The following is a 27629-nucleotide window of genomic DNA, read 5'->3' on the forward strand; positions in this document are numbered from 1 at the left end:
GCTTGTTCCCCCCTCCTTGTATGCTTCCTGGAATACCCAAGCTCCCTCAGCGCATGCTTTTCGACATTGTATGAGGTAGAGTCGAGGAAGGCCACAGGCAACACTGCCGAGAAGACAATAGAAATACCTATGAAAACTACAGTTTAGGGAAAAAAAGACACACACACACACACAATACGCAGAAAGCCGAGAGTACAGCTTTTAAATCTTTCTGGTTTTACGTAAAACATTTAAAAACAACGCACGTAAGCTATTAGTAAGTACTATATTAATTTTTGTTCTGGTAGTGGTAGTTGTTATGGATACCCTCTGTAGTCTAGATTCACACTCCTACAATTTCTATTTAATTTGTCGAAGCAGGTCTTTTCCATTAGGGCCAAGACAATTTATTAAGCTCAAAGGGGAAAATTAATAACAGGTATTGAAATTTGTCTTAGAAGATGTTCCACATGAATTCTCAACCCAAGATAACCAGACTTAGGGGGTCCTTTGCAGTTCCCCATTCTGATAGGGCAATGGGTTGGGGAAAATGTTTGCCAAACTTTTTTGGAAAGCATTTTTTATGATTCCCGGATGCTTTTTTTTTTTTTTGGTTACCTTTATAGGTTAAAATTTTTCATTCTTGCCGGGTGCGGAGGTGCATGCGTGTAACCCCAGCCACTCGAGCTGAGGCAGGAGGATAGCAATTTAAAGAGGCTCTAACCAATTTAGTGAGACCCTGCCTTAAAAAAATAAAAAGGACTGGGGATGTCACTATTAAAGTAACTCTGGGTTGAATCCCTACCGCCCCCCCCAAAAAAAAACCCCCAAGTTTTAAAAATTCCTATTAGCCTATTTAGACATTGAATGTTGTTTCACTTTTTTTAAAAAAAATTAGTTCAACCCCAGCCCCAGTTTGACCTTTCCTTTTTTTCTTTTTATTTTTTTAAGAGAGAGAATCTTTTTAATATTTATTTTTTAGTTTTCGGTGGACACAACATGTTTATTTTTTTGTGTGGTGCTGAGAATCTAACCCAGCGCCCCGCGTGTGCCAGGCGAGCCCGCTACCGCTTGAGCCACATCCCCAGCCCCTGACCTTTTCTTTTCTTTTTTTTTTTTTTAACCCATGGATTCTTTTGAATTTTTTAATATTTATTTTTTAGTTTTCGGCGGACACAACCTCTTTATATGTGGTGCTGAGGATTGAACCCGGTCCGCACGCATGCCAGGCGAGCGCGCTACCGCTTGAGCCACATCCCCAGCCCCCCTGACCTTTTCTTAATGCTAATGTTTTTACTAGCATAACTAATCAAAATCATAAAAGTGTATTAACTTATATTGAAGTTAGATTGTTCTTGTCATTAATTTAGAAAATGTAGCATTTTTAAATTTTTTTAAAAGCAAAATATTGTTGATATTAAGTAATAATGGATGCATGATTTGTGGGTATGTGATTTCTTTATAAAAATCGGATACATTTATTACTAATTATAACATTCAAATAATTTACCCATTTCCATATTTGTTCTGGCCCATAACTAAAATATTAACTTCTGGAAGACAGACTATGACTTAAATTCATAAAAATCACAATAGAACTTAACATATCAGGGCTGGAGTTGTACTTAGTAGTAGTGTGCCTCCCTAGCACATGTGAGGCACTGGGTTTGATCCTCAGCAGCACATAAAAATAAATAAATAAAATAAAGGTGTCCTGTCCAACTAAAAATATTTTTAAAAAAAGAACTTAACACATATATGTTATAATGAAATGACAGGTCCTCAAGAATAATTTTTTTTCATAAAGCATATGTTTATGATTATAATTTTTAGGTTGTAATGTGTGCATATAACACCATTTTCAATCATTATCCTGTATTCAATTACATTTCTGCCTAAGCAAAGCAAGCACACCCAGTTAATATGACTTAAATATATTCTTTGGGACTGGGGGTGTAGCTCACTTGTAGAAAGTTTCCTTATCAAGGCCCTGGGATCATTTTTTTTTTCTTATTGGTACTGAGGACTGAATACCAGCTGAATACCAGGTGATTAATCATTAAGCCACATCCTCAGCCCTTTTTATCTTTTATTTTGAGAGATGGTCTCACTAAGTTGATGAAGATGGTCTCAACTTTGTGATCATCCTGCCTCAGCCTCTCAAAACACTGGGATTACAGCCTTGCACTACCATGCCCAGCAGCCCTGGGTTCTGTTGCCAGCACACATACACATAAACATGCACACCAAAGATATACTTTGGTACAAATTTAAGTAGAAATTGCATTCACACATTTAACAATATTTTTCACATCACATAGTTCTCTGTTTCATGAATTGTAAAGGATAAGTACTTCTCCAAAGCAAATATTTCTCTTAGAATTTTTAGTAGTGGGGAGGGAGGGGGAAAATCCTAGGCAGTGATACTGGTCAAATTATATTGTAGATACACACAATATAACACATTTCATCATTATGTACATAATGTACCAATAAAAACATAAAAGAAAAATAATTTTAGTAGGCATGACTTTATTTTTTTTTCTCTAACATGCATTCTTCATTGTCATAGTATTAAAAAGACATATAGGATAGGGGAAGTAACTCATTGTTAAGAGTGCTTGCCTAGCATATAGGATTGACTCCCAGCACATGCCCACTCCCCAAAAGGCATACAAACACAACTATAGTAATAGTAATATATAGACAGCCTCTATAGGAAAAGGTACACTTGAAATTCTTTCTAGCAATTTAATTGGCTTGCAGAATAGGAAAAAAGACTGTAGGCAGATCCAATCTTTGTAGGAATTTGATATGTGAATTCAATTCAGCCCTATGTAGAAGGTTTTTTTTTTTTTTTTTTTTGTACAGGGAATTGAACCCATGGGCACTTAACTGAGCCACATCCCCAGCCCTTTTTTATATTTTATATGAGATAGGGTCTCATTAAGTTGCATAGGGCCTCTCTAAGTTGCTGAGGTTGCGAAGTTGCTGACCCTCCCCGCCTGGGAAGAGAGGATTTTAACTGAAAAGGAAACAATGGCATTTACCAGAGTAAATTGAGATGGAACTTGATGACAAAGAGCATACCCTGAGGCTTCTTAATTTTTCTATTACAAAGGTGTCTGCAATCTTAGGCCCCAGGGTTAAGATAAAACTCAGGTAATTAATTGCAAATACATTTCCTACTATTATAAAGTTAATTTAATCTGTTAGAATGTTAATTTAATCTGTTGTTTAACTCCTCTAATTCTATAATGCAGTATGGCTGTTAAAGTAGTGAGTAGCCTTTTTTTTTTTTTTTTTTAATTCCAGCGTATCCATTCTCCTGGAATGTAGCCTAGTGCTAAAACATTTACCTAGATGTGAGAGGACCTGGGTTTGATCCTCAGCATTGCAAAAACAAAACAAAACAGAAAACCTCAAGCATAATTCTTTGGAACAAATTAATGCTGTGCTCACACTCTCTAGAGTTGCCTTTCAAATGAACAATTAACAGAATATACCCCACATCACATTCATTTGATCCTACTTTTTATGCACAGGTATTCAGAGTAAAAATCATTTTCTGAGGGTTTTGTAATTAGAAGATAAACATAGGGATAGAGAAAAATTATTACTTCCCTATTCTATCTAGCCTTTAACACATTTGGCAGATTTTTTTTCAGAAAGGCATTTTATTATTTCTCTTCGTGTGTGTGTATGTATATACAATTCACCCAATGTTTTTTTTTTTTTTAAATCTCACATGATCCTAAAACCAAAAGACTGTCAAAAATTATATTAGTTTCCTTTTCTCAATCCCATAGAATTGTTTTAACATGAATGATATAGATAAGTCATGCCTGCGGTTTGAAAGCTCTCAAAATTCTTATTTTTATTTGTGTCCAAAAATCTGCTTAATTTTAGGTTTCGTTTCCAGAAGTCAATCATTGTGTATTTAACCCTATGTATTTTTTTTTTTAAGAAATGTAATTTTCTGTCATTGCTGTTTTATTTCGTTTCTATAAACAGGCCCATTTACCTACTTTAGAATCTTAGCAATAACACATCAAGTAACCCGGGAAAGTGTCCAGGCACCGCCCTCCTGGCGCTGGTGCGAATCACAAGCCCCTGTGAGTTGATGGACTGGCCAGCACTGCATTAAGCCTCGCCGATGTTACCCCTGGACTCCGGCGATTGGTTTGGGGTTAAAGAACAGAACCAATGGGGAGCCACAGCTCGCTAGAGTCTTGTGGAGCGCGGGAAAGACATTAATATAAACGGTGGCGGGAGAGTTTTTTGTTTTTTTTTTTTAGGTCCTTGTCTTGTGAACCTCATCGTCCCGGACGTTTTTCTCGTCTCCTCCCGTTTGAACATGGTGCGAACTAAAGCAGACAGCGTCCCAGGCACCTACAGAAAAGGTGAAAGACCCAGCACCCAGCACCATAGTGGACAGCAAGGGGTGGAGAGGGGTTTCTCCTGGTAGCGTATCCCCGGGTGGCGAGATGCCCTGGCTCCCCTGGGCCTGCACACCCAAACTCCAGCCAGCCAGGAAGCAGCCGCCAGTCCCCTTTACCTTGAGGAAGCGGCTGGAGGGACAAGGGAAGGCCATCCTGCTGTTCTGGATCTCTGGGCTGTCCTCCTGAAGCTGCTAGGGTCCGGGATTGTGGTGAGAATGTGGCGAGACAAGGTATCAAAACCTTCCTGCCCCTTTCTGAATGCTCCCCTCCTCGCCTCTCTTTGCAGTGGTGGCTTCTCGAGCCCCAAGAAAGATCCTTGGTTCCTCCTCCTCTGCTACTAATTCTGCATCGCTTTCATCAAGGAAAGGTAAGAAGCGCCCTGCTGCAAGCTCCTTGAGTAAGAGGATGCCTCCTAAAAGAGGATCAGGTTTGGCACTACAGCCCTGGCCCACTTTGGAATTTTATTAGAGATTCTCAGGCCTTTCTTCCCTATCCTTTGAGGGGGCCTTGGCCTGTTAGGAGGCTTGAGTATGGAAAAAAAGTCTCATGGAAATGAATCTCAAGCCTTGAGATGGGGACCCAGATTTATCTTCAAACCTATTTTTGTTGTTGTTGTTGTTTAGTGTTTATTATTGACAGTTGGCTTTTTCTTTTAGAAACTATTTAAGTACCTCTTCACTAGATTTAGTATAATGATTGACTATGCTAACTACATTGTCTTCTTTTTTTATTTTATTTTATTTTTTTAATGTTGAGACAGTGTCTGGCTAAGTTGCCCAGGCTGGCCTTGACTTGCCATCCTCTTGCCTTAGCCTCCCAGTTCACTGGGAATAGAGGTGTGTGCCCCTTAGTCAGGCTTACATTGTCTTCTTAGTATAAATACTTTTTCTGCCTTTGCTTTTGCTTTCCTTCCTTTCTTCCTCTATCCCTCACTCTCATCCCCTCCTCTGTCTTTTTTGAGTGTGGTGTTTGTGTGTGTTTTCTAACTTTGCAGCTCCTGATACTGCTTTTGGGTGAGTAGGAGTGTAACAAGGCAAGGGAAATAGCTTCACACTGCTCCTCCTGCATGTGGAGAGGATGAGAAAATGCCCTGCCATCTGGTACCTCTTTCCTTTCAGTAGAAAGTTGAAAAGGCAGGAAGATTAATTCCACAAGGTTTAGTTACAAACAGAAAGGAGAGCACTGTTTAAGACTTCATAGATTTTTAAGTCAACTCAAATTTCCTCCTATTCCAAACACTTTCTTAGAAAATATTTATTCGGTCTCTTCAGATAAAAGGCAATAGTAGGGCTGGGGTGTAGCTGAGTGGTAGAGCACTTGCCTAGCAAGTGTGAGGCACTGGGTTCAGTTCTCAGCACCGCATATAAATATATAAAAATACAGGTCCATCAACAACTAAAAAAATTTTTTTAAAAAAGGGAATAGTAGTCAAAACACTTGAAAGAAGATGAATTTTTTGAGACTATCTTACAACCTATACCACTAGAATAAATTCCATTAGGGCCACATTCCATTGTTTGGAACACTGCTGAATCACCAGAGCTAACTGAATGTAGGCCCTTAATGAATGCTTTGAACAAATGCACCTTTTATAATGTTTTACATATCTTTATCTTTACTTCTAGTAAGTGTTTGAAATTGCTAATGTCCTTATTTTTTTCCTGTCTTTTGGTACTGGGAATTGAACTCAGGGTTGATCTACCAATGAACTACATTTTCAGCACTTTTTTATTTTTATTTCAAGACAGAGTCAAGCTAAGTTGCTGAAGCTGGCTTTGAACTTGTGATCCTTTTACCTCAGCCTCTGAACTAAGATTATAGGCATGGGCCACTGTGCCTAGCCTAAATGATCTTATTAAATAAGATTCTGGTGATTTATTCTATAGGGTGATACCTTATGTTAGGAAAAAGTGTATCAAATATTGTATGACAGTATATAATACTGTTTGATAGCTCTGCTCATGGACAAATATGAAAAAGATTTTCCAGCTTTAAAAATTGTTACTGATTTTTTTCTAGGATCAAACTATCAAACTGAGTTTATTGTCTGATTATAGCTTTCCTGTGTCACACTTTCTAGTTTTTTAAGATGGATGTAATATCCCTTATATCTTTGAGAATTTGAAGTGAAAGAAAAAATTAAGTTTTTTTTTTTTTTTTAAGAGAGAGAGGAGAGAGAGAGAGAGAGAATTTTTAATATTTATTTTTTAGTTCTCGGCGGACACAACATCTTTGTTGGTATGTGGTGCTGAGGATTGAACCCGGGCCGCACGCATGCCAGGCGAGAGCGCTACCGTTTGAGCCACATCCCCAGCCCCGAATTAAGGTTTTTTAATGAATGGTGGTTGGATTCCTAGTTCTTATTTAGTTCTGTTTATATTTTACAGCTGAAAATAAGTATGCAGGAGGAAATCCAGTTTGTGTACGTCCAACTCCCAAGTGGCAGAAAGGAATTGGAGAATTCTTTAGGCTGTCCCCTAAAGATTCTGAAAAGGAGAATCGGATTCCTGAAGAGCCAGGAAGCAGTGGCTTAGGAAAAGCAAAGAGAAAGTAAGTTTTTATATTCTGGAATATAAAGAAAATATACTCTGCCAAAAACTAAAAAATAAATATTAAAATTCTCTCTCTCTCTCTCTAAAAAAAAAGAAAGAAAAAAAATTAAAAAAAAAGAATATTTCAAAACAAAACAGGGATAAAATTATACATATATAGAGTTCAATGTGCAAAGTTTTTTTTTTTTTTTTTTTTTGAGATAAGAGTCTCACTGTATTGCCAAGGCTGGCCTCAAAATTGATGTCCTTCTGCCTCAGCCTCTTAGATAGCTAGGATTAAGAGCTACCACAAACAACTAGCTTGCAAACTTTTGTGTGTGTGTGTGGTGCTGGGGATTGAACCCAGGGCCTTGTGCATGCAAGGTAAGCACTCAACCAGCTGAGCTATATCCCCAACCCACTGCAAACTTTTTAAAAAGCTAATTAAACTATGCTTTTAATGACAGGAAAATGCTCATGATAAATGTCAAGAAAAAATTCTGGATACAATCCTTGCTGTGTAAAATCTAAACCATGTATTTAGATTTATAACAAATATAAAATATAACAAATATAGTAACAATTATCTCTGAATAAAAACCTCTTATACTAACAAATTTCAACAAACAAGTCACTTTTTTTAAAAATGGTTTTTTAACTGTAGTTGGATACAATACCTTTATTTTATTTATTTTTATGTGGTGCTGAGGATTGAACTCAGAGCCTTGCATGTGCTAGGCAAGTACTCTACTGCTGAGCCACAACCCCAGGCCAACAAGTCACTTTTAATAACCAGAAAGAAGATAATGCTACTTGGAAAAAAAAATTGAAACCTGTTTTTTTTCAATTTTTAATAATGTTAATAATGGGGTCCAGGCAACAATTTTTAAATGTTTTAAAACTTTCAAAAACAAAGTATTTGACTGGGTAAGGAAAGGTGTGGCATCTTGTCACTGTCATTGTGATGTCATTTGAATATAAGGCGTGGTTTGCTACTTCCACTCCAGGGAGGAATTCAGAGACCCTCCAGCCTACTAAAGCAGCAAGTTGGACACACAAGGGTAAGAGGATGGTGGCCAGGCTCAGTCTGGGGCTGCTGCTTCTGGTACTGCTCCTACCCATGCAGATTAATTCATTTGTTCCTTTAACTAGCACACCAGGTGCTACCTATTACGAAACCACAAAGCCCACCACCGCAACCACCTCCAGCGCTATAAAGACTATAGCCAGTCTTCTCGTGGTCTTACTTACCCTTCTACATCTCTACTATTGAGAGAATAGACTAAGAAAAATCTACAGTTCTCCAACTCATATTTTAAATCTCAATCCAAATGGCATCTGGAAGTCTGTCTTGGTAGGAAAAACAACAACAACAGGTGTTCATCATGTCTGCTAATTCCACTCATTTTATCAACACAGAAAAGCTTTGAGAGTCCAAACTGGGATGGTTTGAAGATCATCTGAAGGATTTAACTAAATAGAGAATGCCAATATTAAATCTGCTGGAGTTTCATGTACAAGACTAAGGAGAAAGTCAACATCAAAAATTACTTAACAGTTTTTTTTTTTTTTAATGTGGCTTAAGAAATATGGACTTTAAAAACTACCTTAAAGAGAATTATGTTACTTTGCTCTAGAGACAAGAATGACCTGTGGAATGGAAATTCAGTTTACATTTTGGCACACTAAATCTAGAAGGCTGTAAAATAACTAGGCAATATAAAAAGATTTCATGACTTATATGTATGTTTGAAAGAACCATCAGGTGTTAATGGAAATTATTCTTTTTCAATAATTATTTTTTAGTTTTAGGTGGACATAATATCTTTATTTTATTTCTATGTGGTGCTGAGGATCAAATCCAGGGCCTCCTGCATGCTAGGCAAGCACTCTGCCACTGAGCCACAACCCCAGCCCCTCTTGTTTTGTTTTAGTCCCAATTTTTTATTCTTATTTATTTATTATTTTTATTATGGTGCTGTAGATTGGACCCAGGGCCTGCGAACGCTAAGCAAGCACTCTACCATTAAGCTACATCCCTGCTTGATATTGCATTTAACTTCCTTTGTATTAATTGACATGTGCCATGGAAAGGATAGATTGGAATCTATTCCAAATCCAAGAATGAGTAAGAGTTGCATGTATACTTAAAATAATTAATTGGGGGCTGGGGATGTGGCTCAAGCGGTAGTGCGCTCGCCTGGCATGCGTGCGGCCCGGGTTCGATCCTTAGCACCACATACAAACAAAGATGTTGTGCCCGCCGAAAACTAAAAAATAAATATTAAAAAAATTCTCTTTAAAAAAAAAATAAATAAAAAAAATAAAATAATTAATTGGTAAGCATTTCTTAGCACATGTAACCATTCAATAAAAGTGTCATTCATTAGCTACCATACTTCATTCAGAAGAATAGAAGTACACTGACTTAAACCCATCTTACAACATTACTTTTTATTTTGCATATATTGAATAATTATATTTGCATATAATTGAAAATTTATGACTCAAAGACATATTTGATAAATCTTGAAAATAAGAGGCAAACATGAAGTAGACAAAAATAATGTATTTGGGAAATGAAGATTGGAAATCCCATTAAGTTCACAATTTTTTTTAATGTTCTTTTTGTAAATACTTTACAAAAACTTCTGTAGATCAGAATAGCTTCATTTGGAACACTTTCTGTATTAGTTTATACTTTTAAGTAGTTAAGACTTACTCCTAAGCCTTAACTGGACTTTATTCTAGAAAGAAAAACTTTTACAACTGCCTCAATGTACATAACCTTTTTAGGAGTAGACACTGCATGAAATCTGGTTCACACAGTCATACATTGACCCTTAGCTGTTCCAATATTCATTATAGCTACAGCAGTTTTAAAAAGTTTTAAGCCATTTTTAGAATCTTCCAGATCCAACAGATCTCAACCTGTGGTATATGTGAACGAAACTTGCTCTTGCTTCATAGTTAACACTGTACATCTGGTATGGATTGTACATTGTGTTTTGAATTGATTTACATTGAATACAAACTAAATAAAAATAAAGGGCTGAAAGAGAACAAAATGATTGCTAGAGAAGAGCACACTTGCAATCCCAGCTACTCAGGAAGCTGAGGCAGGAAGATAAGATTGAGGCCAGCCTCAGCAACTTAGTGAGTTGTTTCTAAGAAGGGCTTAGGGCCAGGCTCCGTGACAAACCCAGCCTCAGCAATGGAGAGAGGCTAAACTCAGTATGACCCCGACCCTAAATAAAATCAAAGTAGGGCTGGGGGTGTGGTTTAGTGGCTGACTGCCCCTGGGCTCAATCCCTGATACCCTCCAAAACAAAATAACACTATTATGATTGTTTATTTATTTACTTTTGAATTTGCATGTCATATTTGTGTAGGGCCATGTTAATCTTCTCTGCATTGTTCCAATTTCAGTATATGTGTGGCTGAAGCAAGCACATAATTTATTTCAATAAAAATCAACCATCAAACTTTTAAAAAATTTTTTGGTACTAGAGATTGAACCCAGGGGTGCTTTATTACTGAGCTACATTCCAAACCCCCCTGCTTTTTTTTTGAGACAGGGGCTCCCTAAGTTGTTTAAGGCCTCACTAAGTTGCTGAGACTGGCCTTGAACTTGGATATCTCCTGTCTCAACCTCCTGAGTAGTTGGGATTATATGCATGAGCCACCAAGCTTTTTAATAGATTTGTTTTCTAGCTAGGATATAGCTCAGTAGAGTGCTTACCTTGCATGCATTAAGGCCAAGGATTCAATTCCTAGTACCACTACTCACAAAAAAAAAAAAAAAATCACCAATAATAATAGGTTTGTTTTCATGATCCTCTATTTTTGTTTCTCCTCATTGCTATCATTCTTCCTTGTTCTTTCTTATTCTAAATTAACAAGGTGTAGTAGTCAAGATTACCTCTAGAATATACTTTAATCCTTTTGAATTGTTTGACCTAATATTAGGGAAATAAAATAATTTGGCAAGACAGCCAATTTTGGCTATAATACAGGAATAAACCTATATTTGTTTTCCACTATATGGAAAGAAATTATACATATATTCTCAAACAACTTTAATCCAAGGTATAATAAGATCTGTCCATAAATGTAGTAATACAGGTTTACATTATTTCTTTAGGCCCCTTTCTTAGATTTGACTTTGTTTAAGACAGTTACAATTATTCCTTTATTGAAATAGTTTATTAGAAGGAATATGAACCTTCAAAGTAATATTTTGAAATATGGTTACTCTTGTGGTCTTATTTTCTCCTAAAGGCAGGGTAAACTCCCATCTATTGCACATAGAGTCAGAATCAAGAGAATATCTGCTTAAATCTTTTTTTTGTTTTGTTTTGTTTTTTTGTTCCAGGGGCACTTAACTATCAAGTCACATCTCTAGCCCTTTTTATATTTTATTTTGATATAGAATCTCGCTAAATTGCTTAGGGCCTTGTTAAATTGTTGAGGCTGGCTTTGAGTTCAAATTCTCCTGCCTCAGCCTCCTAAACCCTTGGGATTATAGGAGTGTGCCACCATGCCCAGCTTCTGCTTAAATCTTGAACAGAACTATGATGCCTAAGTAAATTAGACCGTATGAAAAGGAAGTTTAGGTCATAATAGCATTCATTAGTTAACTTGGTTTAAATTCTAGCACAGCCTACTGATACATGAAGCAATGATAATCATCTTTTTTTTTTTTTTTTTGTACTGGGAATTGAACCCACAGGCACTTATCACTGAACTACATCACTAGCCCTCTTTATTTTTCTTTTGAGACAGGGTCTTTTTAAATTCCTTACAGCCTCACTAAATTGCTCAGGCTGGTCTTGAACTTTGCAAGTTTCTGCCCCGGCCTCCAGAATCGCTAGAGGTGTATGCATGCTTCCCTACACAAGCAGTGATAATCTTATACAATGTCTGGTTACCTTCATTTTAGCTTCCTTCTTTTGGTACCCAGTTCTATGATCATTCAGGCTTACTGGATCTAATTTGAAAACTAAAATCTTTAAATAGGTGTCACAAATCTTTTCTATCTCTAAAATAAAAATTTTGATTTATGATTAAATTCTTAATTGACTTTTTCTTTATAAAAAGAGTAAATATGAATGGCTTTGGGATAATGTAAATTATTTTTTAAAAACTATGACAACCATAAGTTAACAAATTTGCTGTTTCCTGTGCTCAAATGAACTGCTTAATTTTTTGCTTTTTATTATTACTTTCTTTTTTTTTTTTTTAATGGTATTGGGGACTGAACCCAGACCTTCAAACATGCTAGGCAAGAGGTCTACTATTAAACTGGGTGCCCTGCATGCCTGTAATCCCAGTGGCTTGGGAGGCTGCAGGCAGGATGATTCCAAGTTTAAAGTCAGCCTAAGCAACTCAGCGAGACCCTGTCTCTAAATAAAATATGAAAAACGGGGCTGGGGTTGTGGCTCAGTAGCAGACCACTTGCTTAGGACATGTGAGGTCCTGGGTTCAATCCTCAACGCATATAAAAAATAAATGATGGGGCTTGCCTAGCATGCATAAGGCACTGGGTTCAATTCTCAGCACCACATAAAAATTAAGTAAAGATATTGTGTCCACCTAAAAACTAAAAAATAATTAAAAAATAAATGAATAAAATAAAATTTAAAAAGTTACCTCATTAAAAAAAAAAAGGGACTGGGAATGTGGCTCAGTGGTTAAGCATCCCTGCATTCAATCCCTGGTACAAAACAACAACAACAAACACAACAACTCTACTATTGGGTTTCAACCCTTTTATTTATTTTGGAACAGGGTCCCACCAAGTTGTCCTGGCCTGAAACTGCCTTAGTCTCTCGAGTAGCTGGGATAATAGGCATGTGTTATTGGCCAGGATTATTACAAAGTTTTGGTTTTTTCTTTTCTTTCATTACTGGAGATTGAACCTAGCCATGCTTTACCACTGAGCTATATCCCCACACTTTATATATTTTTAAAATATTTTATTAGGGGGCTGGGGATGTGGCTCAAGCGGTAGCGCGCTCGCCTGGCATGTGTGCGACCCGGGTTCAATCCTCAGCACCACATACAAACTAAGATGTTGTGTTAGCCAAATACTAAAAAATAAATATTAAAATTCTCTCTCTCTCTCTCCCACTCTCTCCCTCTCTCTCACTCTTTAAAAAAAAAAAAATTAAAAAAAAAATTTTATTAGTTGTTGATGATCCTTTATTTATCTTTATGTGGTGCTGAGAATCAAACCCAGTGCCTCATACATACTAGGCAAGCACTCTGCCAATGAGCCACAACCCCCGCCCAGCCCACACTTTATATTTTTATTTTGAGCAGGGTCTTGCTAAGTTGCTAATGCTGTCCACAAACTCCTGAACTTCCTGCTTCTACCTCCCAAGCAATTGGGATCACGCAATTGCAACACTGCACCTATCTATCATGAAGTTTTTACTGATAGATTATATTCTAAATGAGACACTGTAAATAAAAATCACAACATATTCTAAATGGGAAATATTGATTCTAATGAGACACTGTAAATAAAAATCGCAACATATTCTAAATGGGAAATATTGATTCTGCAAAATAAGAGGCAAAGAAATTGCTACAAATTGTGTTGCACTAGTACTTGAAATTTATACATATTTGTCAATTAATGAAGTTAAATTTTCTTTCATTTCTGGCACTTGACCACAGCCACTACATTATTAATTATTATTCCTACAAATTAAGAAAAAAGGACTTAAAAAACAAATAAATAAAATTACTGTTCCTGATTTCTGTATGTTTTTTACTAATTTTTTTTCTAATTTTTTTAAAGAATTGATACTTAGGTGACTACTAAAGTTCTCTGTTCTTTCTACAGAGCATGTCCTTTGCAACCTGACCACACAGATGATGAAAAAGAATAGAACTTATTCATCTTTGAATAATGTCTCCTGTTTACTCTGGTATTTTAGGGTATAAATTTGCATAGATATGTTTGTTCAGTAAGCTTTGATGAGTAGGCATTTGATTTAAAAAATGAGGCTAAAGTTTATTCAAAAGCAAGTCATGAAATTGGAGAATTTGTAAAATTACGGTTACTTAGGTTAATATTCAATTTTAATGCACTATGTTAGTTCTTTTACCTGTTATAAAGCTTCTTCTTCTTGCTAACATTAAATCAGTGCATGATGTTCCAATTACTAATGTCCTGTATTTGAGATTTATTTACATCTTTGTACTGATGCCATTTATACTGACATTTGGGCATTGAAATTATGCTATGTTTTTATTCCCTTTATTTGCTTTAAAAAGCAGAGTTAGAGTTTTGCACATGAAAAAAAAATCAGTATTAATTAAATTTAGTTTCTGTCATTTTTCGGAAAGGGGGCCAAAAATGCCCTCTTGAGTAAATTTAAATGGATGTGGAAAAAGTAAAACAACAAAAAGACAAAATTCTAGCATAGAATAAGGAAAAAAACATTCGATAAGCCACATTAATAGGGAGGAATTTTTCTTGGATATTTGATTCAGTATCATAAAATATTACCCTTTGTATTTATACTTTTAAAGTTGGAAATCAATAAAATATGACAGGCAAATCATGCCATAAACCCACAGCTGTGTCTAAAGTCCTTAGAGCATTCACTGCATTTCTCAAGATTAACTGAAGAAGTGGGTATAATACTACTTGTTAATTGATGTTCTTGCTTTCCTAGCACACTTTTTGCATACTGACAAGCTGTCAATTTTCAAAATTAACCATGTTTAACAGGCATGTTTTCTGAAATTTGAAATAAAAGACTACTTATTTTCACAATACACATCCATTTGTGTGCTTCCTGAATTAATGCCTGACCAAATGTTTCAATTTTATTCCTTCCAAATGCAAAATCTGATTTTATCAACTTCCAAACTGATACCTGATGATTGTGGATTGTATATTATATTTTTTGCTTTGTCTTTTAGAAGTGGATGTTAAACGGAATGTTATTGAATTGGGAATACACACACACTACACATACGTACATATGTGTGTATATATATACATATATGAATATGTGTGTACATATATATGATCATTATATATATATACAGGGTCTCACTAAATTGCTCAGGCGGGCTTTGAATTTGCCATTCTCCTCCCAGGCATGCACCACTACAACAGCCTCAACCAGGTTTTCAAAGAACAATTAATTACTGGATATGCTTTGAAGTAGGGGGTGTGTGTTCTCAAATGTGCATTTGTAGATGGCAGGAGTGGGAATGTTTTTAGATGTACTGAGACATTTGAGCCTGAAGTAATTTCCTAACTGGCTTTGCTGAACTGACTGCCTAGGTAAATCAATTTAACACTGTGTCATGCATTCCTGAACCCAATAGACCTGGAATTTCTTCCAAGTTACCAAAGCTATTTCCTGTCCGTCCTAGCTCAGGTGGACAACAATACAATATCAGTGATTGAGGTTATCATGACCCACAAAACTGAAGACTGCAATTGCAAGTGTATTCATTGCTGATGAAGAGAAAAATTCAGAAGTTACCCTCTTGCTGAACTGCATCTAAGCAGACCTATTCAAGATAGGAAAGACAAGATTTTTACTCATTTTCTCTGAATATTTAATTACTATAATGATGAGGGTTTTTCTTAGGGGTGGGGGGCCCGGAGATTTAGCTCAGGGGCACTCGACCACTGAGCCACATCCCCAGCCCTATTTTGTACTTCATTTAGAGACAGGATCTCACTGAGATGCGTAGCACCTCGCTTTTGCTAAGCCTGGCTTAGAACTCGGAATCCTCCTGCCTCAGACCCCTGAGCCTCTGAGATTACAGGAGTGTGCCACCGCGCCTGATAGTCATTTTTATAAAAAGCATTATTTTTAAACCCCAAACTACCCTAATATAGAATAAATGAGATGTCTTATTGAAATATTTCTTGCCTACAGTGTAGGTACGAATGTTTATTCGGAGTGGAGGATTAGATATGTTTCTCATTACCAAACTTGATTATGGGGTTCCTTTGGCCTTTTGCTTTGCTCTTTTAAGTACAAAACTCACTCCAGTCGATTTACATCCATTCTCTCCCCTCCCCTTTAATCTTACAAGGTTTTTTCTAGACCATAAACAAACACGCGCAATCTTTAAAAAAAAAAAAAAAAGGTGAAGACAAAACTTTGCTCACCATTTGGCTTCAGGAGAACGAGATCTATCAAAAAGCTTTCACATTGAAGATTTTAAAAATCCAGATGAAACACAAGGAAAATCCACAAGAGGGAGATGCTTGCTAAATCTCCAGAAAGTAACTCCCGCAAGGGACCAGTATGAAGAGCCTTAAGAGGAGCCACTTAGTCAGCCTGGGGCTCAGAGCAGAAGGGAGCTGGTGTATGCAGTTGGTGGGGGCTGATGACCCAGAATGGCTGAAGGGAAAAGCGGCATGGGCTTACTGCCTCTGGCAGCGTGGCATTTCCTCGAACTAAATTCTTGAGTAGAAGGTAAGAGGGTGTTACCAAAGCAGAGCAGAACTCTCACAGCCTACCACCTGGTAGTCCCAAAAGATATGAGGGTGGGTGGGTGCTTTGGAGGCACTTCCGCTTAGCAACCCCACGCTGTTGCTAAGGAGGGGCTGCCGCGGGGATGACCCGGAAGTGGTGGTGTCAATTTCTCCGTGCCTGCTCTAGGTTTGTCCTATCAAGAGCGTCAGGGTACTCCGAGGGCTCCTGACCGTGGGAGGGGTCAGTGCTAGTGGTTCCGGTTCGGCTGCTGCCGCCCCTCGGCTCCTTACTTTCCCCCTCCCCTCCGCCTCCTCTCCTCCCTCCCGCTCTTGGGAAAGAGAAGCTACAGCTGCGGGTGGGTAGAGAAGCACTCGGAGCCTCCGGGAGGGGACCGCGCCCGCTCCTTTTGAGCCCCAGAGCATGCCCGTTCCAGGTATTTGCTCTAGCTTCGACGGGGTCCGGGAGGCTAGAGTCTGAGGGAGTGTGTGTGTGTGTGTGTGTGTGTGTGTGTGTGTATGAGAGAGAGGGAGAGAGTGAGGGGGTGATGGGTGGCTCTTACCCGGGCCGGGGAGGGGGACGCTGGGATCCCGGGTGGGGCGCAAACGGCGTGTGGAGGGTTGCGTGGGCGGAATGGAGGGGCTTGGAGACACTGCCGGCGGATAGTTTCGGGTAGCGGGCTAGGGACCGACGGATAAGGTGTCCCTTCTTAGGCAGAAGACTTTGGCCAGTGCTGACCCGGAGTTTGCCACCTGAAGGCTCGCTTTGAAAAGGGGGAGCATCATCTAGGGCCAAAAGGAGAGTATGGACTAGGCGGGGTGGCTTGGGCAATCTCATGCTTTCCATTACTGGATTCTCCTACCCATCCCTCTGAGACAGCGAGGTTTCAGGGGTTGTGGGGGTTCTGATTCGGCTGAGCTCAGTGGAGCCGCCCTTGGTAGAGCTGGGGCAGAAGAGTGGGTAATGATACCTCCCTCCACCCAACTTCCGTGCGCTTCCCCCGCTCCTTCCTTTACTGTTCCCTTGCCTCAGCGTCCTAAGGATCAGTGTCCCCCAAGTGGGCAAGCATCACGGTGTAGAAGAAAGAGGGTGGAACTGGGTTTGTTGCCCCTAAATGACACTTCAGATGTTTGGAAAGACTTCCAGCTAGATACATATCTGGTACAAATTTTCTTTAAAAAGTGCGATTCTGAAAAGCACCCAGCACCCATACTCGGACATTGCCTTGTATAGTAGATGTACGTGCCTGGCGGCGGGGGTGGGGAGGGGGGGAGACAAAAACCAAGAAGACTGGGAAAACGGTATGGATATAGAGGTCTAGGAAAGACATGTTGAGGCAAGCCTTGTCCAATCTCTTTCTTACCTGTCAGTAAACCTGCCCTAGTTTAAATGAAGCAGAAAGATCCTTTTCATTTCTGTTTCATTAACTGAATTGTAGGTAGTTTAGTGATGCATGTCTCAGAATAGATACGTGAACTTTCGGTGAGACTAGATTCTCTGCTGTTGAGCTGTGTTAATCTTTTAAGGAGATAATTGTGGTCAAGTGGAAGTATTGGCTTTGAGGTGAATAAATCTGGGATTGAACCCACACTGTGCTGCTTGCTAATTGTTGACCTTGGCAAATCCTCAGGTTTTTCTTTTCTTTTTAAATATTTTTTATTTGTAGATGAACATAATATCCTTATTTTATTTACTTGTTTATTTTTATGTGGTGCTGAGGATCGAACCCAGGGCCTCACACGTGTGAGGCAAACACTTTATCACTGAGCTAGAATCCCAGTCCGCAGGGGTTTTTTTTAGTCATTTTTTATTGTTGTTGTTTTTTATATGGTGATGGGGATTGAACTCAGGGCCTCGTGCATGCTATGCAGGTGCTTTACCACTGAGCTATCTCCCCAGCCTGTCATTTATTTATTTATTTATTTAATTTTTTAGAGAGAGAATTTTTTAAATATTTATTTATTTATTTATTTTTAGTTTTCCGCGGACACAACATCTTTGTATGTGGTGCTGAGGATGGAACCCTGGGTCGCATGCATGCCAGGCGAGTGCGCTACCGCTTGAGCCACCTCCCCAGCCCTCCCCTTTTTTTAAATAAATAAAATGAGTACAGTTCTTACCAGTATTACAAGGGGAATAGTACATTTAAATTACAGCCTCCTCTTGCGTTGTTGAGCAATGAACTTAGGGCCTTGCACATACAGGCAAGCACTATACCACTGAGCTACATCCCCAGTCTCTGTATGTAATTATAATTCACATCACATTTCTTTAAAGAGAATTAAAATTGGAGCATAAAAATAGAAAGTAGTAGTAATTTTAAGATTAAAATCAACATTAATAGCTTGACTCTGATTTAGACTAAAGTATTGGCAAAACTAAAGAATTCTTATAACTAATCTGTAAAATAAATGGATATGGAATAAATTTCCACCTTTAAGTCATTTCTCATTAGAACATGGAAATCAAGAAGTGTGTGGTCTTTATATTTGTTGGCTTTATGGATCTAAAATCATAGTTACATGTAACCTATTAGATCTCAAGATTTTCAGCTAACATTTTTTGTTTGTTTGTTATTAGGGATTGAAGCCAGGGGCATTCAACCACTGAGCCACATTGCCAGTCCTATATTTTTTTGTATTTTAGAGACAGGGTCTCACAGAGTAGATTAGCCTCTCACCCATTGCTGAGGCTGACTTTGAACTTGAGATCATCCTGCCTCAGGCTTCTGAGCTGCTAGGATTACAGGCTTACTCTTTTTTTTTTTTTTTTTTTTTTTAAAGAGAGAGTGAGAGAGGGGAGAGAGAGAGAGAATTTTTTTTAATGTTTATTTTTCAGTTCCCGGCGGACACAACATCTTTGTTGGTATGTGGTGCTGAGGATCGAACCCGGGTCGAACGCATACCAGGCGAGCGTGCTATCGCTTGAGCCACATCCCCAGCCCCAGGCTTACTCTTTTGCACCCAGCTAAGATGGTTTTTTTGATCTTGTAGTAAGTAATTTAAAAAATTGTACATGTACTTTATACTCAAAGGACTATAAAGGAATAGAAATAACTTACTTTAGGTCTTGTGTGGTGGTGCACACCTGTAATATCAGCAACATGATAGGCTGAGGCAAGGAGGAAGGCAAATTAAAGGACAGCTGCTGCAATTTAAGGAGACTGTAGTCAAAAAAAAAAAAAAAGTGTTGGGAGTGGGAGCACATGCCTGTAACCCTATTGGCTGGGGAGGCTGAGGTAGGAGGTTGGAAAGTTCAAAGTCAGCCTCAGCAACTTAGCAAGACCCCCGTCTCAAAATAAAACATAAAAAGGGGTAGGGATGTGGCTCAGTGGTAAAGCATGCCTGGTTTCAGTCCCTAGTAGGAAAAAATAGTTAGTTTTTTTTTTTTTCTGAAAAGTTGGTACAAAGTTTGTAATTTAACTTTTCAGAGAGGTTTTTAAGTTTTGTGTGAATTTAGTCATTTTTAAATATATTTTTCCAGTGTTTTCTTTTTTCTTTTTTTTAAAGATATGATAAATTTGTGATGGGTTTCATTTAAAGAGACTCTTGTCTAAAAAAAAGTGTTGGGGTTTATTTTTTTAATATTTATTTTTTAGATGTAGTTAGACACAATGCCTTTATTTATTTATATGTGGTGCTGAGGATCAAACCTAGGGCCTCACACATGCTAGGCCGGCGCTCTACCACTGAGCTACACCCTCAGCCCTATCTTTTTTTTTTTTAATATATTTTTTTAGTTGTAGTTGGACACAACGACTTTATTTTACTTATTTTTATGTGGTGCTGAGGTTCGAACCCAGTGCCTTGCACATGCTTGGCAAGTGCTGTACCTCTGAGCCCCAGCCCCTATATTTTTCTTTTAAACGAAGTTGAAATTGTTTTGCTACAATTATTCAACTTTTAAAATGGCTCTTCTAAGGATCCAGCCTTTTGTATATATCTAAGCTTTTTGCTCTTTTCTTGGATCATTATTTTTCATCATTTTTGAATCTTAAGGTAAGATTATCTTGCTTTGATAAAGTTATCAGAAGCTGCCATTCCCCCATCTTCTTATAAAACTTTAATAATCCATTCATTTTTATGAAATGATTCTAGCTGTTACAGCAAATTGTTCTATCTAAATTGTATGTAATGACTAGAGACTGTTAGGGATGATACTTTTCTCCATGACAAGTATGTGACTGATGATTCCAAGGGTCTTTGCAGTTTTCTGTGATGGAATTTGCTTGTCAGGAAATCTAAAAATGACTAAACCTTAACCTTGGTTTCTATCTTTTGGATGATCTGTAAAAGATTTAGGTAAGAGACGTGTGTGTGTGTGTGTGTGTGTGTGTATGTGTGTGTGTATGTGCCCAAATACACACACACATATATCACCTATGTATATAAAAACATGTATAGGGCTGGGATGTGGCTCAAGCAGTAGCGCACTCACCTGGCATGCGTGCAGCCCGGGTTCCATCCTCAGCACCGCATACAAACAAAGATGTTGTGTCTGCCCAGAACTAAAAAATAAATATAAAAAATTCTCTCTCTCTCTCTCTCTTTCTCTTAAAAAAAATAAAATTCTCTGTCTCTTAAAAAAAATAAAAAATAAAAACATGTATATACACATACAGTGTGTGTGTATATATATATATAATATATAAACATTTATACTATAGACTGGAATCATATAATGAAAAAAGTTTAGTTGTTGTTTTTTTTTAAGTTTATTTTGGGTGCTGCCAAATCAGGAGTGAAAGAGAGTTACTGTGGGCACAGCACGTTAAAAAAAAAAAAAAATCCAGATACTGCTTTCTCTTCACACAAATCAAATGATTGCTCTTCCAGAGCTTATTTGTATTTTAAAGCACAGTTCTCTTATTTAATTTCTAATAAAGTTAAATCATTTGTGTATCAGGAAAAAACTGATATGATAACTAGATTTTAATATTGCTGATTTTTTTTAGAAACTGTTTTAATGGCTTTATATTAGAAGTAGATTTTTCCTGAAAACTTTCAAATTTACGAAATGATAGTTTTTCTCTTTTTAACTTCTAACTTGTCTATACTCATTTCTGCCTAATATAGAATCTTTGAGAAGACGGGATTAAAAAAAGAATTTACTTCAGAATTACCATTTTATGGTTTTATAGATTACTTACTTAGAGAGCTAAATTGGATTTTTACATTATTGGGATTGTGTTCAAGATGGACTCTGAAAAAAAAATTAGATGCCATCTGTTTCAGATTCCTTCTCTCCCCACCCCTTCCATGTTTTATGGCTTTGATTTCATCAAATTATTTTTCAGAAAAAAAACCCAGTAGTTTTGAACTATATAGTTTTGAACTAACAGTGAACATGTAACTAAAGAACTTGCATTTTTATATTAAATTACACAGGATAATGTCAGGCATTGGTTAAAGGTGATTATCTCAAACTCTGAATATTACATAGCTTCTTATACATTTAATTGCCATTCACATTTTAAACCTTTTTTGTCAGTAGTGCTTATAATAGTCTACTTGTTGGTAGAAGTTGCTAAAACAAATTGGATATGATGGTATTATAATAAGGCTTTATTGACATCTTAAAACTAGAAGAAAAGCATCTACTGAGGATTTTTTATTGAATGATAAGCCCACTTGAATTTAACCTTCTGATAGTGGGTTTTGCGCCTTACCTGTATGCACGTTGCTTTGTTTTTATGCACATGTAAATAAAATGCTACATTTTGCCGTTTTTCAGGGTGTGTGTGTGTGTGTGTGTGTGTGTGTGTGTGTGTTAGAGAAATTTGGATCTTAATATCTTAATAAATTCTGAAGATGGGCTGTTGGATTTACTGAACTGGAAAAGACCATAACTTGCTAAGATTGTAGTAGTTGGCACTTAACGTCGACCAGAAAGACTCAGACATCTTTGAGAAAATATAGTCGTATTAGTCTGGTTTTGCAGAAATGGAGTGAAGAGAGAGCCATCTGGATAGAAGAGTCATGCTTTGTCTGCAGCAGGCATGTTCTGGTGAGGTAGGAAGACAGATGGACTGTCCCTACACCGTTGTAGTCTGCCCTCACCCAAAATCTTCAAGTAGGTCCCGTAATTATGATGGAGGCTGGTTTGCCAGGGATGCTATTTATTGTTTGTTGTTTTTGTGGTTCTAGGAATCAAACCCAATGCTTTGCACATGCTAGGCAAGTGCTCTGCCACTGAGCTACATTCCCAGCCCCCAAATTAATGATCTCTCACTTATCACAATGAGATATGGACATAATTGGAGAAGGGATATTCTCTTGTTTTTTACCAAGGTCAGAGAAGCTGGGTGCAAAAGTAGCTATTGCCTTTCTCACCATAGAAGCCTTGATGCAGCACCTCTCTGGTTCTGGGTAAGACAGAGTGCTCCAAGTGTTGCTGTCTCCATCAAAATGCTGCATGAATTTTCCAGGAATAAAGCATTAGAGCCACATTGATTTCTTTTGCTTTACACCTTCTAACTCCTTAGCCTAGAAAAGGGGTCATTGAGAATGTTTGGGCATCGGAATGAAAATATCATACATATTTTACATCCCTCTTGATAAGTTTCAAAATATTCCTTGTTGACTTTAATAAATGATGCAAATATTCCTTGTTGACTATAAATTTATTGGTGCTTGAGTATCCATGATAATCATCATATTTTATTTTAACCCTTCTGATAAATTACTAACCACAGCTGTGGTCAAATAGCTTCCCAGCTGGATGTCTCCTCCATTTCCTAGAGATCACTCTCTGATGCAGATGCCAGTGAACAGAGGAATAGCCAGTTGCTAGGAAAATGGCGAGGAGATTTAAATTTTGTTTTTCACTAAATAAAATTTTTGTAGTCCTACAGTGACAGTATCTACTCTTTGAGATTATGTACGCCTTATTATGGTTGTTTCTATTTTATTTTATTTTATTTTTGGTGCTGGAGATTGAATCCAGGGCCTTTCATATGGTAAGCACACACTCTGCCACTAAGCTACCTTCCTAGCTGTTTTTTTTAATAACATTTAAAAAAATTTTTTTTTTTTAGTTGTAGTTGGACACAATACCTTTATTTTGTTTACTTATTTTTATATGGTGCTGAGAATTGAACCCAGGGCCTTGCACACGCTAGGCGAGCACTCCACCGCTGAGCCAGAACCGCAGCCCAAGATTTTTTTTTAAATAATTTTTTTTTTAAATAAGATTAGTTTTAAGGCTGGGGTTGTGGCTCAGTGGTAGAGTGCTCATCTAGCACTTGCTAGGCCCTGAGTTCGATCATCAATGCCACATAAAAATAAATAAATAAAGGTATTGTGTCTGACTACTTCTAAAAAATAAATATTTTTAAAAAAGGTTGGTTTTAGATTTACAGAATAATTGAGCAGATGGTACATAGAGTTTCATATGCTCTCCTTTCCCCAACAGTTTCCTCTTTTATTAGTATCCTGCATTAATGTGGTAATTTTATTACAATTAATGAGCTGGTATTGATACATTCTTTTTTTAAAAGTTTGTTTTAATTAGTTATACATGACAGTAGAATGCATTTATGCACTTTGGTATATCATACATAGATTGGATACAATTTCTCATTTTTCTGAGTGTACATGTTGTAGAATCATTGGTCATGCAGTCACATATATACATAAAGTAATAATGTCTGTTTTGTTCTGTCTTTCCTATCTGCACATCCCCTCCCCTCCCCTCCTCTCCTTTCACTTCCCTCTACCTAATCTAAGATAACATTATTCTTCTCTAGATTCCCCCTTCTTTGTCTTATTGAGAATTAGCATCCACATATTAGAGAAAACATTTGGCCTTTGATTTTTTGGGATTGGCTTATTTCACTTAGCATGATATTTTCCAGTGCCAACCATTTACTGGCAAATGCTGTAATTTCATTCTTCTTTAAAGCTGAATAATATTCAATTGAATATATATACCACGTTTTTCTTTATCCATTCGTCTATTAAAGGACTCACAGGTTGGTTCTATAGTTTAGCTACTGTGAATTGAGCTGCTATAAACAGCGACATAACTGCATTACTGTAGTATGCTGATTTTAAGTCCTTTGGGTATAAACTGAGGGGTAGGATAGCTGGGTCAGATGTTGATACATTATTGTTAATTGTAGTCTTTAATTTAAATTTAAATTTAGGGTTTACACTGTATTATATAATTTTGTGGTTTTGACAAATGACTAATGACATATATCCATCTTTATAGTTTCTTACAGAATAATGTAACTGTTCTAAAAATCCCATGTACTTTACCTGTTTAATCTCTCCTTTTCTGGCTGAATCTGTCTCTATAGTTCTGCCTTTTCCAACATGTCATATGGTTATTATATAATATATAGCTTTTTAAGACTGATTTCATTGCTTTTACTTAGTAATATATATATGATATGTGTGTGTGTATGTATGTATGTATATATATATATATATGGTTCTTTCATGTTTTGTGATTTGATAGCGTATTTGCTTGTTTGTTTTATGGTACTGAAGATTGAACACAAGGGTGCTTTGTCATTGAGCAGTATGACTAGCCCTTTTATTAATTTTTAAAAATTTTATGACAGAATCTCACTAAGTTGACAGCATTCCATTGAGAATCCTTTGGCTCCACATCTATACCAGCATTTGGTATTGTCACTTTTTTTTTCTGTATTTTACTTATTATCTAGTAGGTGTGTAGTGGTGGGTTGTTGTTGTCATTTTTTGTGTCGCTAGGGATTGAACCCAGGGCCTTGAACATGCTAAGCAATGTTCTACCTCTGAGCCTCTGAGCCCTCATTGTTCTTTTTATTTGTGACTGCCTATTGATATAGTATGTTGGGCATCTTTACACATGCTTATTTACCCTCCATGTATCTTTTTTGGTGATGTGTCTATTCATATCAATTGCCCATTTTAAAATAGATTTTTTTTTTTTTTTACTGTTTTGTGTAATTCTATGTTGGATAGAAATCCTCTGTCAGATATTTTTTCCCATATATTTTCTTCTAGTCTGTGTCTTGTCTCTCATCTTAACAATGTCTTTTTTTAAAAAGAATTTTTTAAGATGTTGATGGATCTTTATTTTATTCATTTACTTATATGTGGTGCTGAGAATTGAACCTAGTGCCTCGCACATGCTAGGTATGCACTCTACCACTGAGCCACAACCCAGTCCCTTGACAATGTCTTTTATAATATAAAGTTTTTAACTTTTTAATACAGTATATCCTAAGTTGCACTCTTTTTAAAATTGGTGCATTGTAATTCTGTATCATAGTGTGGTTCATTATGTCCTATTAATACATGCATGTAACATAGTTTGATCAGTCTCATTCCCCAGTTCCTACCCCATCCCTTATTTCCTTCCTCTAAAGATCTGTTTGCTCTACTCTACTGATCTCCCTTCTATTACAGTTATTGTCAAAAGTTTTAAATTTTAATATATTCCAAGTTTTTTAATATATTCCAGTTTTTCTTTCATGGATAGTACTTTTGTTGTTGACTTAACAATTTATTTCCATGCCCAAGATTTTCTCCCATGTTATCTTTGAGAAATTTTATAGTTTTGCATTTTACACTTATGTCTGTGATTAGTTTTGAGTTATTTTTTGAGAAAGGTATAAGGTCTGCTTTTATTCTTAGATCTTGCATTTGTTTATGCAATTTTTTGTATTGCTGGGGATTGAATCCAGGGTCTAGGTTATGCTCAACATGAGATCTCTTTGAACTATACTCCCAGCCAGGATTTTTATTTTTAAGCTGGTGCTGTGTATCAAACCCAAGGCCTTGTATACGAAAAGCACAGACACTATCACTGAGGTACATCCTTAGCTCTTGATCAATTATTTTATAACACTTTATTTTTAAAAATTAATATTTCTTAGAGCTGGGGTTGTGGTTCAGCGGTAGAACACTCACCTAGTCCGTGTGAGGCCCTGGATTTGATCCTCAGCACCACATAAAAATAAATAAATATATTGTGTCCAACTAAAAAATAAATATTAAAAAATTAGTATTTCTTGAAAGAAGATAAAATGAATGAAATGGTTTTGTGGGAGTGGTACTGGGGATTCTACTCTAAGCTGGGGAGAGGGAATGCTGTAAAATGAGATTTTCCTGGCATTCTTGGATGTCATTAGTGGCATTGTTCAGAGTCTGATTTTACTTTACAGTAGGTAGGTCGTTAGGTGTTAATTGACAAGTTCTTAATTCTTTGATATATAGAGGACAAGAAAGTATAAACCAGTTGTAATACCAGCTATAAGAAAGGTGCAGGTGGTAAGGGGGCTTGATAGGAGACCTTACTTCAGAATTTTTTAATTATTTTTTTTTTTTGAGAGAGAGTTTTTTTAATATTTATTTTTTAGTTTTCGGCGGACACAACATCTTTATGTATGTAGTATTGAGGATCGAACCAGACCGCATTCGTGCCAGGCGAGTGCGCTACCATTTGAGCCACATCCGCAGCCCCTCAGAATTTTTTAATTGTCATGAAGTCACAGCCTTTGCCACTTACATTTTATTGTTCAGGGTTTCAGATATACATCTCTTCAGAGCTTTAGCATCTTTAAATATTGTGTGCTTTGATTCTCTTTAAGGGTGACAAAATAAGTTTGTTGCAGGCAACCCAGAATTTATGTATTATACTTGTTGAAGACTCTGCAGAAGATTGAGTTGATAAAAGACTGCATAGGAAGGTACCACATAGTGGCATAGTTGCTTGATTTTCTCCGAATCTGACTTGGGCTGGAAATCTCCATTCTACAGTAATAGAGTGCTGTCTTGAGACATTCTTTCTCACATAGTCTAAGAACAACTTTTTGTTAGAATCCTTTATCAGTTTTGGTTTATATGTCTTATACTCTGATACTACTTACTCTTCAAAGCATTTTAACCTTAATTGATATTGTACTGTCTAAATATTTTGGTCATCTAGGATATGATGTAAGAATGGTTCAAATTCCCTGTTTGGTGGGTTTTGTCGGGATTTTCCACTTAGTTAAATAATAACAGATTCAAGGAACTATCTGTGTGAAAACACTTAGATTCTCCAGAGATAAGTGTTCTATAGATCATCAGTATGCAAGCTCACTTTGTCTTTAATGTGATCCATCTGATTAATGCTTGTGTTTTTGTTTCATAGATTATGAAGTTATAAAGCTAAAAGAAAGTTAAAGCTAAAAGAAAACATGGAGATGGTCTAGATAGTCCCTTTTATTTTACAGCTAT

The 27629-nt window shown here is 36.9% G+C and overlaps 3 protein-coding genes and 1 non-coding gene across 13 annotated transcripts in view; 2 read left to right on the top strand and 2 right to left on the bottom strand.

Annotated features, from left to right (window-relative positions):
• Trip4 (thyroid hormone receptor interactor 4) overlaps nucleotides 1-16485 on the bottom strand; it is a 74318-nt gene extending 57833 nt beyond the window's left edge. The window contains exon 1 of the mRNA XM_078048895.1: nucleotides 16107-16485. The gene's annotated coding sequence lies outside the window, so the exon portion shown is untranslated. The remainder of the gene's footprint in view (nucleotides 1-16106) is intronic.
• Pclaf (PCNA clamp associated factor) lies at nucleotides 52-14748 on the top strand. Of its 3 annotated transcripts, none has more exons than XM_078048912.1 (5): nucleotides 52-256; nucleotides 4278-4382; nucleotides 4708-4788; nucleotides 6809-6971; nucleotides 13806-14748. In XM_078048912.1, exons 2-5 carry the CDS (start codon nucleotides 4337-4339, stop codon nucleotides 13849-13851), a joined length of 336 nt encoding a protein of 111 aa, XP_077905038.1. In that variant the 5' UTR covers nucleotides 52-256; nucleotides 4278-4336; the 3' UTR covers nucleotides 13852-14748. The 3 variants fall into 3 exon arrangements, with proteins under 3 accessions (XP_077905038.1, XP_077905039.1, XP_005316741.1); XM_078048913.1 differs by lacking the exon at nucleotides 52-256 and adding an exon at nucleotides 7960-8013 and having other exon boundaries at nucleotides 4132-4382; XM_005316684.5 differs by lacking the exon at nucleotides 52-256 and having other exon boundaries at nucleotides 4153-4382.
• On the bottom strand, nucleotides 10300-10407 carry LOC120886987 (U6 spliceosomal RNA). Its single transcript, XR_005730163.1, has one exon. It is a non-coding gene; the product is annotated as a U6 spliceosomal RNA (small nuclear RNA).
• A 110-nt stretch (nucleotides 16486-16595) lies between the features above and the next one.
• Csnk1g1 (casein kinase 1 gamma 1) overlaps nucleotides 16596-27629 on the top strand; it is a 153885-nt gene continuing 142851 nt past the window's right edge. For 5 of the 8 annotated variants that reach the window (XM_040274161.2, XM_078048901.1, XM_078048903.1 and 2 more), the window contains exon 1: nucleotides 16596-16849. The gene's annotated coding sequence lies outside the window, so the exon portion shown is untranslated. Of the gene's footprint in view, nucleotides 16850-19251; nucleotides 19406-27629 lie in introns of all 8 variants that reach the window. The other 3 variants (XM_013360145.4, XM_021727407.3, XM_078048904.1) reach the window with 2 other exon arrangements.

Source organism: Ictidomys tridecemlineatus, chromosome 5 (genome assembly GCF_052094955.1).
Source record: "Ictidomys tridecemlineatus isolate mIctTri1 chromosome 5, mIctTri1.hap1, whole genome shotgun sequence".
Lineage (NCBI taxonomy): Eukaryota > Metazoa > Chordata > Mammalia > Rodentia > Sciuridae > Ictidomys > Ictidomys tridecemlineatus.

What these genes read in the sequence shown, in the direction of transcription:
- Pclaf (XM_078048912.1), top strand. Translation starts at nt 4,337, where the DNA reads ATGGTGCGAACTAAAGCAGACAGCGTCCCAGGCACCTACAGAAAAG. An exon ending in CCCAGGCACCTACAGAAAAG is followed by an intron (nt 4,383 to 4,707) that starts GTGAAAGACCCA and finishes CTCTCTTTGCAG; the next exon opens with TGGTGGCTTCTCGAGCCCCA. An exon ending in ATCGCTTTCATCAAGGAAAG is followed by an intron (nt 4,789 to 6,808) that starts GTAAGAAGCGCC and finishes TATATTTTACAG; the next exon opens with CTGAAAATAAGTATGCAGGA.